Consider the following 18198-nt stretch of genomic DNA (forward strand, 5'->3'; position numbering starts at 1 on the left):
TGATTGGCCGCGACACGCCCCGCGGCAGAGCGGCATTATGCAGCCGTAATCCCCCCTGTTTTAACATCGACGGTTAGCTCAACTCGTTCGCCGCCTTGCTGTGGAGCCTGCGGTGCGTTGGTGACAAGTTCGAATCACTTCAATTTTTTCTTTTCTTTTTTTCTTTTTGTTTAATTAATTTATCATCTCTCGCTATAAACGTGCATTCTTTCGCCGGTTAAGTTTAGGCATTCTTTCGGAGTTGGTTAAGGTTAGGGTTAAGTTTATGCATTCTTTCGGAGTTGGTTAGGGTTAAGTTTAGGCATTCTTTCGGAGTTGGTTAAGGTTAGGGTTAAGTTTAGGCATTCTTTCGGAGTTGGTTAAGGTTAGGGTTAAGTTTAGGCATTCTTTCGGAGTTGGTTAAGGTTAGTTTGTCGCAGAGCATGGCAATAGAATGCCTGTCTGTCTTTCTTGACGCGGAGGCAGCAGCCTATTTCCGCTCTGCCGCGCGCCGCGGTCACATGGGCGTCGTGGCCAATCAGAGAAACGCGAAGCACTCTTCGGCTGGGATTAATATAGACGCCACCGAGCCTGGTCTGATACAGTGGGAGCCTGCACAACAGTGCAATGCTTCAATACCGCCGCCTGGTGGATGATCGGGCGAGTTACCAAACCGGAAATGGATTGAGTCTATCTCTGTGCATCTGGGAAATGCGTCCGGCAGTCACACATTGTTGCGGGACTCTAGACACACATCCGTGTATATGGATTGCTGCCATAACTCAATAATCTATATGATTTGGGCATTTATTTCGCCATACAAACCGGAAATGGATCTAGTCGATCCACATCAAATAAGTGGGATCTTTTTCCTCCAGTCTCATCGGCGAACTGTAAGAGGACAGTAACGTTACTTTCAGCGTGATTGTTTATTATTATTAATGCAAACTGCTCTGATCAATATATTACCCATACTACATAAAGCATTTACTGACGATCACGGAATTATAAACGACCCCATGATGCGCCTGATGAGTCATAACGTTTAGGATCGTATTCAGTTGGATTTTTTAATATAGCGTGTATCACAAATAAACTGCAATCAATAATCTATATTATGCGTTTAGGCCTATAACTAGCGTTCTAGGAATTACTGCAGAAAACGATAAAAACATATTTATATTCTAGATGGTATTTTCGTATAAATCTATGAATGAAAAAGTATAACGTTCCTACATCCTGAATGATAGATAATCGATGTTGAATGGGCCATAGTAATGTCAATTTAGCAATACAATTAAAAAAGTTATAGCCCTGCAAAGAAGGTGAACATCTCCATAGGCTTAGAGTGGTGGCAGAGAGTGGTATGAGAGGGGCAAACTGCGTGGCAGTTAATGTGTTAAGGCCTTAATTGTTGATAAACAAATTTAAGACTTTTTAAGGATCCGCGGACACTCTTTTAATTGGAATGTCTAGCTTGAAGTTCCTTTTGATAGCATAAAAAGCCCTTCTTGCTTTATCTCAGGTCATTCACAGCTTGGTTGAAGTTCCCTGTGGCGCTGATGTTTAGGCCGAGATAGGTGTAGCTTTGAGGAAAGAAGTCTGTGTGTTTTTCCTCAAACCTCACAGCACATTTGTTCTTAGTGTACATGTCATGACGTCATAGGTTTTTCCCTCCAATGCCACTTTCTAATCGTTTTTTTTGCCAAATTGAATCAAATACTTTTTGGAAGTCAACAAAGCAGGAGTATACTTTTTAGGGTCCTGAGGATCTGTTGTACATTGATTTGGTAGGAAGCCAATTTGTGATTAGCTCAGGGCATTATTATTTGTGAGGAAATGTATGAGTCTGTGGTTGATCATACAGACTACAGAGGTTTTTTACGAGGTTGCTGTTGACACAGATCCCATGGTAATTATTGGGGTCAAAAGAAATTTGCGCCGTTATCATTCCTTGGTTCCAACTAGAACCAAGAACCCAAAGCTAAGGACAATGTTTGTGATTAAATTTTATTTATTTATTTTCTTTTACATAAAACAACACAATACAGTAATAACAACAATAAACAGGACTTCAGAGGACATAGTAACAACAACAACAATAATGACATGAACACTACACAACAACAACCACCAAACGCACATAGCACACACATCCACACGCACACACTCACTTTAAACAAACACACTGTAGCACCCACTCCACACACTTATAGCACACACCCACTTTAAACAAACACACTGTAGCACCCACTCCCCACACTTTATATTTATGGATGAAGGATTGCACTACAACTCGTACACCTTACTGTAAATTGTACCTAAAATTGTACCTCATCCCATTTCTGCTTTGCACTAGATAGTACTGTACATTAGTACACTGCATAGTATTGTGTATTGTATATTATATGGTAACTCAGAACATTGTACATATGTCTATACCGAACACTGTGACCTCATTTTCTTCTTCTAAATTCATGCTATATTATGTTATTATGTTATTTGATACTATCTTGTCTAGCACAGTCTCTGGAGCGTAACAGTAAGAAGCATTTTGTATGAAAGTATTCTGTACTTCTGTATGACAACTATTAAAGAACTTGAACTTGAACTTGACAACGGAAAATAACAAACAATAAAACAAAACATTTGTGTTACCACAGACACCATAAAGAAACATTTCCTCCCCCATTCCCACCCCCCACCCCAGGACCCCGTGTAGACATCTCCATATATATGACATCCAAAAAAGTTAATGACCAATTGATTATTGTTTTTTTTTCCGGTTGCTTCCACTTCATGGCTATTCATTTCTTGGCTTGCCAGCTAAGGACTATGTTAAGGATTTTTTGTATAGCCAATTGGAGTCTGTACTTAAGCATTACATCACACGCAGGAGTGGTTTGTGACCAATAAACCATGCCTAGGGGTGGTTGTTAGGCCCGAGGCGCAGCCGAGGGTCGTTAGACCCCCCTAGGCATGGTTTATTGGTCACAAATCACGACTGCACGTGGTGTAAAGCTTTTATACAACTGCCAGATTCATCCAACCTTATTTCTATACAATAAACACACATTAATCGAAGATTTATTGAAAAAACCATCCGCCAGAAAAAGTAGTTCCCACAACTCCATGTGGAAGCAGCTTGAAGTGCATCCAACCAAACTAACACATCCAACTGTGTATTATTGGAATGATTGAGAGAAGTTGCCTCATGTGGAAGCAGCTTGAAGTGCATTCAACCAACTAACACATCCAACTGTGTATTATTGGAATGATTGATTGAAAATTTTATTACCAGATGCAGAATATAAAGTAGGTAAAACAAATTAAAACGTTTTCTTTGCCCTATAGGAAAAAAACGTTTTCTTCGCCCTATTTTTTTATTTATTTCTTTTAGCCTAAACTTAACCAGTTGGAAACCAGGGGTACAGTAATAAAATTAGCAATCAACCAATCAATCAATTCAATAGACCATGCTCACTTAAAACAGCGCTGCTTCTCTCTCAGTCTGACTCCCCCGCTGTTGCAGACAGGAGTGTGTGTGTGTGTGTGTGCGTGTGTGTGTGTGTGTGTGTCACAGTGTGTGTGTGCGTGTATGTGTGTGTGTGTGTGTGTGTGTGTGTGTGTGTGTATGTGTGTGTGTGTGTTTGTGGGTACGCCAGCGTCGGACAGTGTGTGAGAGAGAACGCTGCAGTCAGTAGAAAGTAGGAAGGAAGAAATTTAAATCAATCAATTAATCTATCAATCAATCCGCGATTTTTCTTTTGTTCTAGATTGAGTCAAGACCCATCAATTACATCATCCAACATTGTTTAAAGGACTAACACATTCCCCTTGACAGAATCGCTTCATATTTAGTCGTTATGGTGCTTTCAACATAACCATTTGTTGTCCGCGATCTTGTTTTCTCCCGGAGTGAGCCGGGGAGGGTTATGTGATTCGGTTGTGGGCGGGTCCTGAGCCCAGGACCGTGGATTGTTGCCAATAAAGACGTGTGAATGGCCAATCAGAATCGAGAAATTTGCATGCCGTTGTATAAATTTGATCATTTCATTTAGGATACCATCCACGCCGCAGGCCAAGTGGTTTTATTTTGTCCTGTAGTTCTTGTAGTGTAATTGGGGAGTCTAGTGTTTTTTTTTATGGTTGGCTCTAAGCTTTGTAGTTTATCTTGTATGTGTTTTGCGTTTGTTTAGATTGTTCCAGTTTTATAACTCTCTCTCTCTCTGCCCCTCTCTCTGCCCCTCTCTCTGCCTCTCTCTCTCTCTCTCTCTCTCTCTCTCTCTCTCTCTCTCTCTCTCTCTCTCTCTCTCTCTCTCTCTCTCTCTCTCTCTCTCTCTCTCTCTCCTCTCTCTCTCTCTCTCTCTCTCTCTCTCTCTCTCTCTCTCTCTCTCTCTCTCTCTCTCTCTCTCTCTCTCTCTCTCTCTCTCACACACAGTATTTAGTCAGTATTCCTCTCAAGATGTTCAGACTATGGGCTTTTATGGGGATGATGGCCCAGGTAAGACCACACACACACACACACACACACACACACACACACACACACACACACGTTCATTGTCAGGGTGTTTCCTCTAGTTTGAAAGTATGCCTATCTGAGGTGATGGGGATCATTTGGACAACTATCGTCCTATTTCCAGGCTACCTTGATTAGCAAAAATTCTTGAGACCATGGTAAATAATCAACTCGAATCACTCAATGCTAAGTCTACATCAATCTGGATTCATGGCCAATCACAGCACAATTTCAGCCACCACTTTGATTACTAATTATATCATTTTGGCTTTAGGTAATAATAGGAAACACTGTGCTGCTCTCTTTATAGATATATCAAAATCCGGGGCACTCCGGTGGCCCACCATGTTAACCCTTTCACTACCACACTACAGAAGGTTAACCCTTTCACTACCATACTACAGAAGGTTAACCTTTCACTACCACTACAGAAGGTTAACCTTTCACTACCACACTACAGAAGGTTAACCTTTCACTACCACACTACAGAAGGTTAACCTTTCACTACCACACTACAGAAGGTTAACTCTTTCACTACCACACTACAGAAGGTTAACTCTTTCACTACTGTCTGTAGTGTGGTAGTGAAAGTGCTAACCTTCTGTAGTGTAGTAGTGAAAGTGCTAACCTTCTGTAGTGTGGTAGTGAAAGGTTAACCTTCTGTAGTGTGGTAGTGAAAGTGCTAACCTGCCGTCATGTCACTTGTTGAATCAAGTCAAATCCTAGGTAAGCGTATATTGTGCGTGTGAACGTTGACATGAAAAAAAAGTAAAAAAAAAAATGAAAAAAAATGTTTTTTTTAATTTAATTTTCTTTTTCTTTTTTATTATCATGTAATCTTTCGCGGGCCGGTCAGAATCATCCCGCGGGCCGTATCGGGCCGTACAATGCCCAGGTCTGGGCTAGATTGATGAAATATGAATTCAAATCACTAATAAAATCGCTTGCACTCAACGGTCGGCATGAACTAACGAGAAATCTCGTCTCTGGCACTCAAAAGTGTTAAAGGTAAACTTTTTTTTTACCAAATAAATGAGAAGCATGTTTAAATCGGCAATGCCTCCCCTCTCTCTCCTAGCTCTAACCGTCACTGTCAAAATAATGTGCCTGATGTCAAACTGCCTCATTCTTTCAGTTTTTGCATGACTACGTCCTTGAGAATAACTGAAAAGTTGGATTCTTTTTAGGCTATTTATCTTATGCTGATGTATGGTATTTTTGGAGTGTTACATCTTTTTTAAATAAAAAACAACGTATACCGAACCGAAGATCTTGTGAACCGTTCCACCCCTACTCTCTGTACAATTTGCCCACACAGAACTCTACAACAACAGCCTTTTCCTATTCTGCCCCATCTAGTCTGGAACTTGTTTTATGTATTTGTTATGTTTGTTTGGTGGATCAGGTCACTCTTGTAAATGAGTCTCAATGAGATTTGTACCTGTTTGAAATTAAATTAAATCTAAATTAGTCCTCAATGCTAGTAAAACTAAGTGTATGCTGTTCTCCAGAGCCAGAAATGTAGATTAGGATGAAGTACATATATCTACTGTAAGTGGTTCTAACATTGAGAGAGTCATTGAGTATAAATAGCTTGGCTTGTGGCTCAATGAGACATTTTTATGTGGATATTCTTGCTTCCAAGCTGCAACAGAAGATTATGTCTCTCCATCTCTCTGTCTCTTTCTCTCTATCGCTCTCGCTCTCTTTGTCTCTCTGTCTTTCTGTCTGTGTCTCTCTCCCAGGTTCCGTTGGCCTGGTTTGTGGGCCGTTTCCTGACCGGTAACTATGGTAACGCTGCCGTGTGGATCTCGCTCATCATAGGTCAGCCTGTCGCTGTGCTGATGTACGTCCACGACTACTATGTCATACACAACGGGATGACATGATGACACACACACACACACGCACACACAGACACACACAGACTGCAACACAAGCCAATGAATGTTGAAAAAGGGAAAGACTTTTATTCTGAAAACTCTCGGATGAAGAATAAATGGTCACAGTGTCTCTGCCCTCCAACTCCCTACTGAACACTACCGTCCAATTCTCTACTGAACACCACGCCCTCCAACTCTCTACTGAACTCTACCCTCCAACTCATTACTGAACACCACACCCCCCAACTCTACTGAACACCACCCCCCCCCCAACTCTACTGAACACCACACCCCCCAACTCTACTGAACACCACACCCTCCAACTCTACTGAACACCACACCCTCCAACTCTACTGAACACCACACCCCCCCAACTCTACTGAACACCACACCCCCCAACTCTACTGAACACCACACCCTCCAACTCTACTGAACACCACACCCTCCAACTCTACTGAACACCACACCCCCCAACTCTACTGAACACCACACCCTCCAACTCTACTGAACACCACACCCTCCAACTCTACTGAACACCACACCCCCCCAACTCTACTGAACACCACACCCTCCAACTCTACTGAACACCACACCCTCCAACTCTACTGAACACCACACCCTCCAACTCTACTGAACACCACACCCCCCCAACTCTACTGAACACCACACCCCCCCAACTCTACTGAACACCACACCCTCCAACTCTACTGAACACCACACCCCCCCAACTCTACTGAACACCACACCCCTCCAACTCTACTGAACACCACACCCCCCCAACTCTACTGAACACCACCCCCCCCCAACTCTACTGAACACCACACCCCTCCAACTCTACTGAACACCACACCCTCCAACTCTACTGAACACCACACCCTCCAACTCTACTGAACACCACACCCCCCCAACTCTACTGAACATCACACCCTCCAACTCTACTGAACACCACACCCCCCCAACTCTACTGAACACCACACCCTCCAACTCTACTGAACACCACACCCTCCAACTCTACTGAACACCACACCCTCCAACTCTACTAAACACCACACCCCCCCAACTCTACTGAACATCACACCCTCCAACTCTACTGAACACCACACCCTCCAACTCTACTGAACATCACACCCCCCCAACTCTACTGAACACCACACCCTCCAACTCTACTGAACATCACACCCCCCCAACTCTACTGAACACCACACCCTCCAACTCTACTGAACACACCCCCCCAACTCTACTGAACATCACACCCTCCAACTCTACTGAACACCACACCCCCCCAACTCTACTGAACACCACACCCCCCCCCAACTCTACTGAACACCACACCCTCCAACTCTACTGAACACCACACCCTCCAACTCTACTGAACACCACACCCCCCAACTCTACTGAACACCCCCCCCCCCAACTCTACTGAACACCACTACCCTCCAACTCTGCTGAACATCACACCCCCCAACTCTCTACTGAACACCTAGAACATTCCGATCACAGGTGTAATATAATAATATATACAAATGACTATTCTGCTCATAGGTTTAATGTAGACTAACAATATATAAGAATGACTATTCTGCTCATAGGTTTGATATAATAGTATATAACAATGACTATTCTGATCATAGGTTTAATATAATGATATATAAGTGACTATTCTTATCATAGGTTTAATATATAATGACTATCCTGATCACAGGTTTAATATATATATGACTGCCCTGATCTGGGACAGCATGTTATCAGTTGGGGTTCGGAGGCGTGGGTTTGAGAACCACAGCTTTATATAATGAGTACATATCACCACCACCCATCATAAAACACACGTATCATCATATTACAGACACATGGCGAATAAGAAATCACTTATTAATAAGCAAACACTCTACATAAAGAATACACGTACAGTAGAGACGAGAGTCTAAATTCAGCCATGCTTCCAGTTGACTTGATGGAGATGTGCAATAAGCCTGTTTATAAGAGGGAAAAATCAATATATTGCAATATTTTGCGTGCCAATATTAAATCGATATAGTGACGCCAAGTATCGATATTCAAAATATATATATTATTATTGATTGAAATTATTTTGCTTGACAATCCCATTTTACTGCAATACAAATGAATAGAATGAGGTGAACAGGCTGAAAACGGTATCTTATTGGATACAACAGATGACGTATATATTTCTATTGCAGATGTTAATAACGTTTTCCATTGGGGACATAATTCACAGTTAGAAAAAAAGGTAATAAATCACAATATATCATAATATATTGCAATATGGCGACTAATAGGGCTGTACCGAATGGCATTTTTTTTTTTTTTTTTTTTTTTACATTCGAAGCTTCTATTGAAGTTTTCGAATGAAGCTTCGAATGTCTGTTGTCATATTTTATGACGTAATCATAAAAAAATATATATATAAAATAAAAAATAAATCCTCAATTTGAATAAAGTGATTAATCTGATAATTTTTTTTAGTTTTTTTTAATTAAATCAACTTTCTTTAATGAATATAACTCGTCAGTTTCGTCAACATAAATAATCCAATAAGGGCACGGTTGGTACGAGTGATGGTGACGTCTTGATGGAGCGCCAAGCGGATGCAGATAGGCTACATCGTTTATGATAAATGTTTTATTTAAATTTGTATGACTAGTCATATACTATAATAGTATAATACTCTAATATTAGTGTAGCCTAATCTTTATCTGCAACTGTGAAGAAAAACCCCATTGGTTTAAACAGAATGAATAGACGCATAGAAATAAAAGATATATACAAAATTTGAATGTTGATTTAGAATTCGAATGTCAACGTTATGAATGAAGCTTGGAACTATTCGGTACAGCCCTAGTGACTAATATGGTGTCGCGAGGCCTCTGGTGATTCCCTCCCCTATAATAAACTATTAGGCTATAATCTATTATAGCTTTAACCCTTTCACTACCACACTACAGAAGGTTAACCTTTCACTACCGTCTGTAGTGTGGTAGTGAAAAGGGTTAACCTTCTGTATTGTCGCGTGAAAGGGTTAACCCTTTGGTTGTGTGGTAGTGAAAGGGTTCATTAACACTTTCCGTGCCAGCAGGGGGAGCCAAAAATAGCGCTTGAGTGCCAACGCTGTAGTCAATGGAGGGCGATCATATTTGCGAACGCATAAACTATATCTTAAATTATGGCTGTGTCTAATACCCCCGTCGCTTATCAATGACTTGTTTGCAGTCAACATTGTCGAAACGGATTGTTTTTTAATCGGTTAATTTCCGTTTTATACCATTTTGAAAAACGCTAGTTTTTTTAGACTTCCAGAAAAAAATAAAAGATTCCGTGATAATAGCTCTTTAGTGGAATACACAAAACCCGTTGTCTTTTTTCGGCCTATTTATGAATAGTTTTCAAATAAACACTAGATTATCGATAGTATATGTGTACTTATGCACGCTAGAGAAGCGGGCTGAAAAATCGATTATCTTATTTCCTGATCAGCACACACACACTCACAGCCACACACACACATATGGGACACGCTGATATATAGGTGAAAAGAGCTCTGATTATCCCAAGACTGGTCAAATAGATTCCTTACCTCAGATCAAATGTTCTCCAAAAAGATTATTCCAATTCCTGATCGCCATTCCAAATATCGATCGCGTTTATTGATCCAATGCTGGGTACTGGAAATGCATAATCCACGCTGTTCTGAGGGTGGGCAATGACTGGGATTGTCTCCGGTTACATGCCTGACAAGTAAAATGTGGATTCCAGATTATTTTTTTCCCATCCATTTCATTCAGTCCAATCCAATGGGGTGCAATACCATCCGGAGAGACGATAGGGGGCGGTATTTTCCCTGTTCGAGCTCAGACAGATCCCCACTGGTAACGTGAGGCTAGATTGATGAAAATGTTATGGAAATCGATAATAAAAAAAAATAACGATTAAAAACGAGATTTCTCGTCTGTTGGCACTCAACGCATGGCATGGACTAACGAGATTTCTCGTGGCTGGCACTCAAAGTGTTAAGATTGACCAAAATAAGAAGTGTCGTCTTCCTGACTGAAAAGTCAACTCTGATGGAGAAACGATGTATCCATGGCAACGCAAATACACCCTTCTCTGACTATTTTAAAGGTTAGGTTCACATGTCTGGCGTGATGTTGTAAGTATTTGATCGTTTTAATTAATGTAATTAATTCGGCCTTATACAGATGAATTGTTCCTTAACCCTTTCACTGCCACACGACAGAAGGTTAACCCTTTACTATCACACAACCGACGGTCGCCGTGTGGCAGTGAAAGGGTTAACCTTCTGTGTATTGTCACAATGAAAGGGTTAACCGTTTGGTAGTGCGGCAGTGAAAGGGTTAAAGTGAATCTCACCCATTGGAAGTGTACTGAGAAACACCTTATATATCTATCTATTAAGGCCTCATAGTGCTCCATTGTTCAAAGCATGAGAACATTCTTATGATGTATCTTATTAGAACCAGTACAGACTGGATCTCAAGGGCATTTTCACTGGGCGAGTTTCACTCATAGAAGCTTTAAGGAACAATGTATCTGTATAAGGCCGAATTAGAGTTATTACATCAATTAAAACGGTCAAATACTTACAATGTTGACTACTGCAGGTCATAACCTCCTCCCACCACCAGGCTCCCAATACGACCCAATGGGTCAAGCGTTTTATCCTTCAAAAACCACGACACATGTCCTTTACCAAAACAGGAAGCTTGTGGTATATAATCAGATGTTCTGCTGAGATGGTTGCAAACTGTACATCATATCAAAACATTATACAACAGTGTCTCAGGAGGTAGAGCGGTCGTCTGGTAAGGTTCCTGGTTAGATTCAAGCTCCTCCCCGGCAGCGTGTCAAAAGTGTCCTTAGTGTCCCAAGACACTTAACCCCTAACTGCTCCCGATGAGCAGGTTGGCACCTTGCACGGTCGCCTCTGCCATCGGAGTAAATGGGTGAATGTGAAGCGTCAGTTATTAAGCACCTTTGGATATAAGCTGTACATTATAATGAGTTTCATAGGCTGTGTGCTACAGTATCTATGTTATACGGTTCCATGCGTAACTCATCGTATCAAAAGGTTCACAACCATTCCCTCAGTAGGACATGAGGACATGGCAGCTATTTGACCAAAATTACGTTTTATGACCAGTCTGTCTCCATGGCGACCATCAATGCAAACAACATACTTAATATTACATGTTGACTATATGCCTTGTTCGCTTTATCATTTTATTTTACTTTATTTTTGTTGTATGATTTGTTTCTTTGTTCAAGTGGCTGTAATAATATCCAGCTGTGCTGAAATATTTTTTTTTATACATTTTTTATTTTATGCTTTCATTTCATTTGAACCCAAACTTTTGCCAAGGTGCTGATTTGTGATTTAAAGAGGTTTTTGTTGATTTGTGGTGTGAATCTGTGGAGCGTTATTTTTGCACTTTAAAGAATATGCAATTTAAGTTGAACTGAAAGATCTTCTGAAAAGCTGTGCAATTACTTCTCTTGTTGTTGTCGTTAATGATTTGAAGCTGTGATGATTGGTTATTTTTGCACTTTAAAGGCTCAACTCAGAGCAGGGAAACTTCCAGGCTTCTCCGCGCAGGATTATAAAAACACCAGTCAGCTGTTAGGACCCAACCCGACTCTACCCAACCTCACCCGACTCTACCCAACCCAACCCGACCCGACTCTACCCAACCTCACCCGACTACCCAACCTGACCCGACTACCTGACCCGACTCTACCCAACCTGACCCGACTCTACCCAACCTGACCCGACTACCCAACCTGACCAGACTCTACCCAACCTGACCAGACTCTACCCAACCTGACCAGACTCTACCCAACCTGACCCGACTCTACCCTACCCGACTTGACCCGATTCTACCCAACCTGACCCGACTCTACCCAACCTGACCTGACCCAACTCTACCCAACCTGACCCGACTCTACCCAACCTGACCCGACTCTACCGACTCTACCCAACCCGACTCTACCCAACCTGACCAGACTACTCAACCTGACCCGACTCTATCCAACCTGACCCGACTCTACCCAACCTGACCAGACTCTACCCAACCTGACCCGACTCTACCCAACCTGACCCGACTCTACCCAACCTGACCCGACTCTACCCAACCCGACCCGACTCTACCCAACCTGACCCTACCCAACCTGACCCGACCCTGCATCTATCCCTGCTCCATCTCTCTCTCCTCAGTCTCCCTGCTCCATCTCTCTCTCTGCTCCATCTCTCTCCTCCATCTATCCCTGCTCCATCTCTCTCCTCAGTCTCTCTGCTCCATCTCGTCTCCATCTATCTTCCGTCTTGTTTGCCATCCGTCAGTGAGCCAGCTCTCAGGAGCTCTTATTGGTTATCCCTCCACAGAGCCCTCCCCCTTGCTCAGGGCCTATGGCAGGCAGGGGAGTCTAGAGGGTGATGTTTCTCAACTCTGGACTGGGCTTTTAAAAGAAAGAGCTGCTTGCTGTTGACTAAAGCCGTAGGAGATTCATATGAATGTATTCTTTCAATAATATCAGTAGGCAGCTATCGGCTATAGAAGAGGATGTTTTGTTGAAATAAGTTATTGTAGTATGTCTTGTTAATCAGCATGTTAATAACATGTGATTCATGATTGGGTAGTTATTTGGTTATACATTGGGTTGGTTTGATGACCCTTTAAATCAGTGTTTCTTCAACTATGGATCCCAATCCAGAACACATGGCTGGCCTGGCTTCCCATTGGTCCCACAGGACCAGGATCCTGTTCTGTCTTAAAGCAGTGGTTATCAATGAGGGGTCCAGGGTCCTAATGTGTATCAATGTGGGGATCCTAATGTGTATCAATGTGGGGGCCCTAATGTGTGCCAATGTGAGGGTCCTAATGTGTATCAATGTGAGGGTCCTAATGTGTATCAATGTGAGGGTCCTAATGTGTATCAATGTGAGGGTTCTAATGTGTTTCAATGAGGGGTCCTAATGTGTATCAATGTGAGGGTCCTAATGTGTATCAATGTGAGGGTCCTAATGTGTATCAATGAGGGGTCCTAATGTGTATCAATGAGGGGTCCTAATGTGTATCAATGAGGGGTCCTAATGTGTATCAATGAGGGGTCCTAATGTGTATCAATGTGAGGGTCCTAATGTATGTCAATGTGAGGGTCCTAATGTGTGTCGATGTGAGGGTCCTAATGTGTATCAATTTGGGGTTCCTAATTTGTGTCAATGTGGGGGTCCTAATGTGTATCAACGTGGGTGTCCCAATGTGGGGGTCCGGGTCCTGTCTGGGTCCTGACCTACTTAGTTTGGGTCACAGCCCCATGATGACCCCTCCCTCATCTCATTAACGGGGTACTTCACCAAAAACTGTGCTGATTTATTTTGCACATCGGGGACAATGAATCCCTGTCGTATTAATTACAGCTATATTAAATGTACGGCTACCTTTATAATTTAATTGAGCTGTAATTAACACAACAAGGATTCTTCACTGGTGGCCATATTCAAACTCATTTATTCTCATTAACTGTCAAACTAAATTAATGTGTGCAAAACTTGAGTTTTTGGATGTGTGGAAAAAGACTGTGCAAAATAAATCGCGTGTTTTTTTTTGGGTGAAGTGCCCCTTTAATTTTTAATTAGACTGTAATTAAATATAAACAATGGTAAATTCTGAATTAATAATAAATTCAAATTGTAATGCACTTTATATTGTGACAACCTCAAAGTGCTACATGAAAGGAGATACAGATGAAAAAAAATCTAATAAATAAAAGCAATTAAAATGAATAAAACAACAAATGAAATGGAAGAAACATTCAGATCAAAACCAAAAAAGAAAAAAGAAAAACACAAGGCATCGGTCGGTCCATTTAGGCAAATGCCTTGTTAAAAAGAAATGTTTTTAGAATGAATTGTACAGAACCCATATACTGGCAAAACTGGGCTGACCAAATACAGTTTATTAGGGATGCACCGGGGCCAATACCAGGTTAGCGTATCATATCCATGTGAACGGATGTGACTTTATGTATTTTCTTAATTCATGGAAAGACAAAATGTTGATACCGTCTAGACATAACCCTCCAATAGGCACGTGTCAGCTCATCTGAAGGTGTCTGTTTTTATTAACCCAACCCTTACCTTAAATTGTGCAGTTTTGGGGGAGTGGGATTTGATTACATAAATTTGCAATTATTATACAAAACATTTACTATACATGCAATCCCTAGAATGGTTGTATCTATGTCATCATAAATCAAAACAAAACACTTGTGTGATCTTTTTTGAATGTTTGTAAACAAAAAATGCGGGTGCTGCCATTGTAAACGACCGCAGTGAAAGGGCAACTTTTCAGGCAGATTTCTAGCTTAACCCTTTCACTATACCGTACTACAGAAGGTTAACCGTCTGTAGTGTGGTAGTGAAAGGGTTAACCATTGTTAGTGTGGTAGTGAAAGGGTTAAAAGACCGTTCCAGGGGCCCAATCTTCCTCTTGACAGTTCGTTTTTTTCAGTTGTGAAAATATACCATATTATTACATGGCGTTTTCACATTCGCCGAAATGCTTGCTTGTGATTGGTCAATAGCCCCCGACAGCGGTGAATCATTTTTCGATAACCACCGGTGATTATTGTTTTTCGCAGCTGGAGTAATCAAGCCCCACTGACACTGTTTCAGTGCAGCCAATCAGACACACCTGCCGGGCTGCCCGCGATAATAATAATCACTTTACTTGGGCTGACAGAGCCACAGAACAACTGCGATTTGTCAAATGAATTTGGTATATTGTTAGTAAGTTAGCCATGTAATCAGCGGGATAATGTATAGCTTTACTCTGTCATCATCGCAAAATAATTGACCTTCACTGACGTTTAAAACACCTCGCCGAGGCGGCTCGGTATTTTAAACTACGTGTCGGTCAATTATTTTGCGACAATGACCTCGTAGCTATACATTATCCCTTACTTATTTCTCAATTCTCTCTTCCAAAGCTGCATAGTGCACCTTTAACCCCACCTTATCCTCGGAGGACGCCTCAAGTCCCACCTAACCTAAAATAGAGATGGGGGGGGGGGGGGGGGAGAAGAAAATGCACCCTCCAAGTCGTCAATCAGGGAAGATTGTTTTTCTCTCATTGATTTAAAGCTGCGGTAGGCAACTTTAGAGAAATAAGCAAGAGTGAGTTTACCTGCCCAGCAGAAATGGAAGCTCTGCATCACTTTAAGCTCCACGCTCTGCATCACTTTGAGCTCCACGAACTTAGGGAGCTTAGGGAACAGCCGCACCGTTAGCCTAGCTTAGCGGCATTCACTGGAAGGAGGTGTTCTAAAAGCCCTGTTGCTTTTAGAAAAACAGGGCTTTTGAGGTGATGAAATCACTGTGCCTAGGTGCGGCTGTTCCCTAAGCCTAATGCATGCACAGAGAAGAACGGGGTATGTATCTGCTTGTCTAACTCCAGTGTAGATGGCAAATAAAGATGGCTAATTTCCCAAAAAGTTGGTGTGTTCCTTTAAAGCTGCTGGTGCTTCTGGGAGTCTGGAAACCCTTTGTTGCACGGGCACGAAAAGTGACACGGAGCTTGATAAATGTCTTGATATAAACTCACTCTTGCTAAATTCTCCGAAGTTCCCTACGACAGCTTTAATTGTTTGATTTTTCTTTTATTACAAACTTGACATAAGTTCAAATGGAATGTATTGATATAATATGTTGAACTACCATTTAAAGAAACAAATGGAGACAAAGATAAGATATGTGTTTGGAATATGGGAGTATATTTTCCAACTGAAATACTTTGTGATAAAGATAGTTTATATTCTATAAATGGACTCGGAATTGTTTTCTATTTTCCCTTTGTAGCTTTACATACACATTCAGCATGCCAGGAAGCCCTCTAGTCTTAGAGAGGAAGTCATCTAGACTTATAGACACAGGAAGGCTAGTAGTCAAGTCAAGTACATTTTATTTATATAGCACATTTCCAGCCAGCGGCAGCTGGCACCAAAGTGCTTCACAGGCAGGTTGATAAAAACAAAATAATGTGATGCAAGATATAAGATTAAAAACATAGTAAAGCAATGAAAGTAATAAAAATGTAATAATATGATGCAAGATATAAGATTAAAAACATAGTAAAGCAATGAAAGTAATACAAACAGGTAGGACACAGTAAAACAAAGAGGATAGAAGGGCCAGGGGTCTAGTGGTGATTAAGTGGGGGGGAAGGCCAAGGAGAACAGGTAGGTTTTTAAAAGTGATTTAAAAGCCTGCGTGGTCTGGGCGGTCCGTACGCTGAGGGGGAGGCTGTTCCACAATCTATGCGCTGCGGTGGAGAGTAAGTCATCTACAAGAAACAGTCAGTATTTGTTTTTTGTTGTACAAAGTGTTTTTGTATAGTAGTAGTTTGTTGTTAGTGTTCGTTTTTTGTTGTACAAAGTGATTTTTGTATAGTAGCTATAGTGTAATGTGTTATATAGATTTATGCAAAGTTTTTAATTAAGTGTTTAGTATTAGGTAGAACTTTACATTACAAGTGTATTAGGTTTAAGACCTTTACAGTAGTGTATTGGGTAAGATACCTTTACATTATACATTACATGTAGGTATAAGACCTTTAAATTGTGAGTGTAATGTGTTATATAGATTTATGTAAAGTTTTTAATTAAGTGTTTAGTAGTAGTTGGAACTTTAAATTACAAGTGTATTACTTACACATTCACACACAGATGACTGCTCTACCTCCCGAGCCACTGTCGCCATTTATTACAACGAACGGCTCTGCAAAGACGGGAAGTAAACAAATCAGTCCTACCTTTACTCCTATTACTTTCCATTAACATGTTGATGAAATAATGTGACGTTATTGTTCCGCCAGTCTGTAAACCATTGGTAATAAATGGCTCTGGTACATAGCTGTCAATATTGGGATTTGAAAAAACGCGAGATTTCGCCCGGTGCATGCAGAAGTAGAATTGCTGTCTTGTTTTGGATGAATGAGTAGAAATAAAAAACGGAAATCTTCTTTTATTAACACTTTGATTGCCTAAGGCTAAATTCATGATATACCATAGGTTGCCAGCTCTATTTGTCTATGGAGAAGTTCCCCTTCTTTGCAGGGCTATAACTTTTTAAATTCTATTGCTAAATTGACATTACCATGGCCCATTCAATGTCCTATATGTATTGTTCAGGGTGTATGAACGTTAAACTTTTTCATTCACATATTCATACTAAAATATGATCTAAAGTATAAGTATGTTTTCATATCTTTCTGCAGCTTTCTCCAGAACGTGATTTATAGCCCCAAATGCATTATATTGATGATCAAATACAGTTTGATAGCAATCGGCGCGATATAAAAAAAAATCCAACTGGACGGACTTCTGGAAGTTACTACACGTCATCTGATGTTGACCGGATGGGCGAGGGGGCGTTTATAATTCCGTGGGCAGCGTTATACCATTCATCTAATGTGGGTCAAATGTTCATCATAGCAGTTAGTGTCGAACACGGAAATATTACACGCTAAAACTCACCCCAGTCTCCGCGGGCCGTTGGGCGATCAGCGTGGGGTAGACAGTTTTCCATTATGGGATGTAAAAATATCCGGTCCATTTCCAGCTTGTATAATAGTATATACGTCCAAATCATGTTGTTTATCGAGTTATTGGCAACGGATCGCTATGTATTGTGACGAGCTAGAGTGCCGGAACCTATACCGAGTGCCCGGAAGTAATATGGGTGAACAGCACATCGTCCAAGTAACTTCCTGTTTGGCGATT

The 18198-nt window shown here is 41.2% G+C and overlaps 1 protein-coding gene across 1 annotated transcript in view; it reads left to right on the top strand.

Moving 5' to 3' along the window:
- dgat1a (diacylglycerol O-acyltransferase 1a) overlaps positions 1-6390 on the top strand; it is a gene marked incomplete at both ends in the record, with an annotated part of 129003 nt that extends 122613 nt beyond the window's left edge. The window contains 2 exons of the mRNA XM_084312029.1: positions 4421-4483; positions 6247-6390. Coding sequence (XP_084168155.1) covers positions 4421-4483; positions 6247-6390 — 207 coding nt within the window. The remainder of the gene's footprint in view (positions 1-4420; positions 4484-6246) is intronic.
- Between the last annotated feature and the right edge of the window lie 11808 nt (positions 6391-18198).

The sequence above is a fragment of the Notolepis coatsorum genome, assembly GCF_963971535.1.
Source record: "Notolepis coatsorum genome assembly, chromosome: 4".
Lineage (NCBI taxonomy): Eukaryota > Metazoa > Chordata > Actinopteri > Aulopiformes > Paralepididae > Notolepis > Notolepis coatsorum.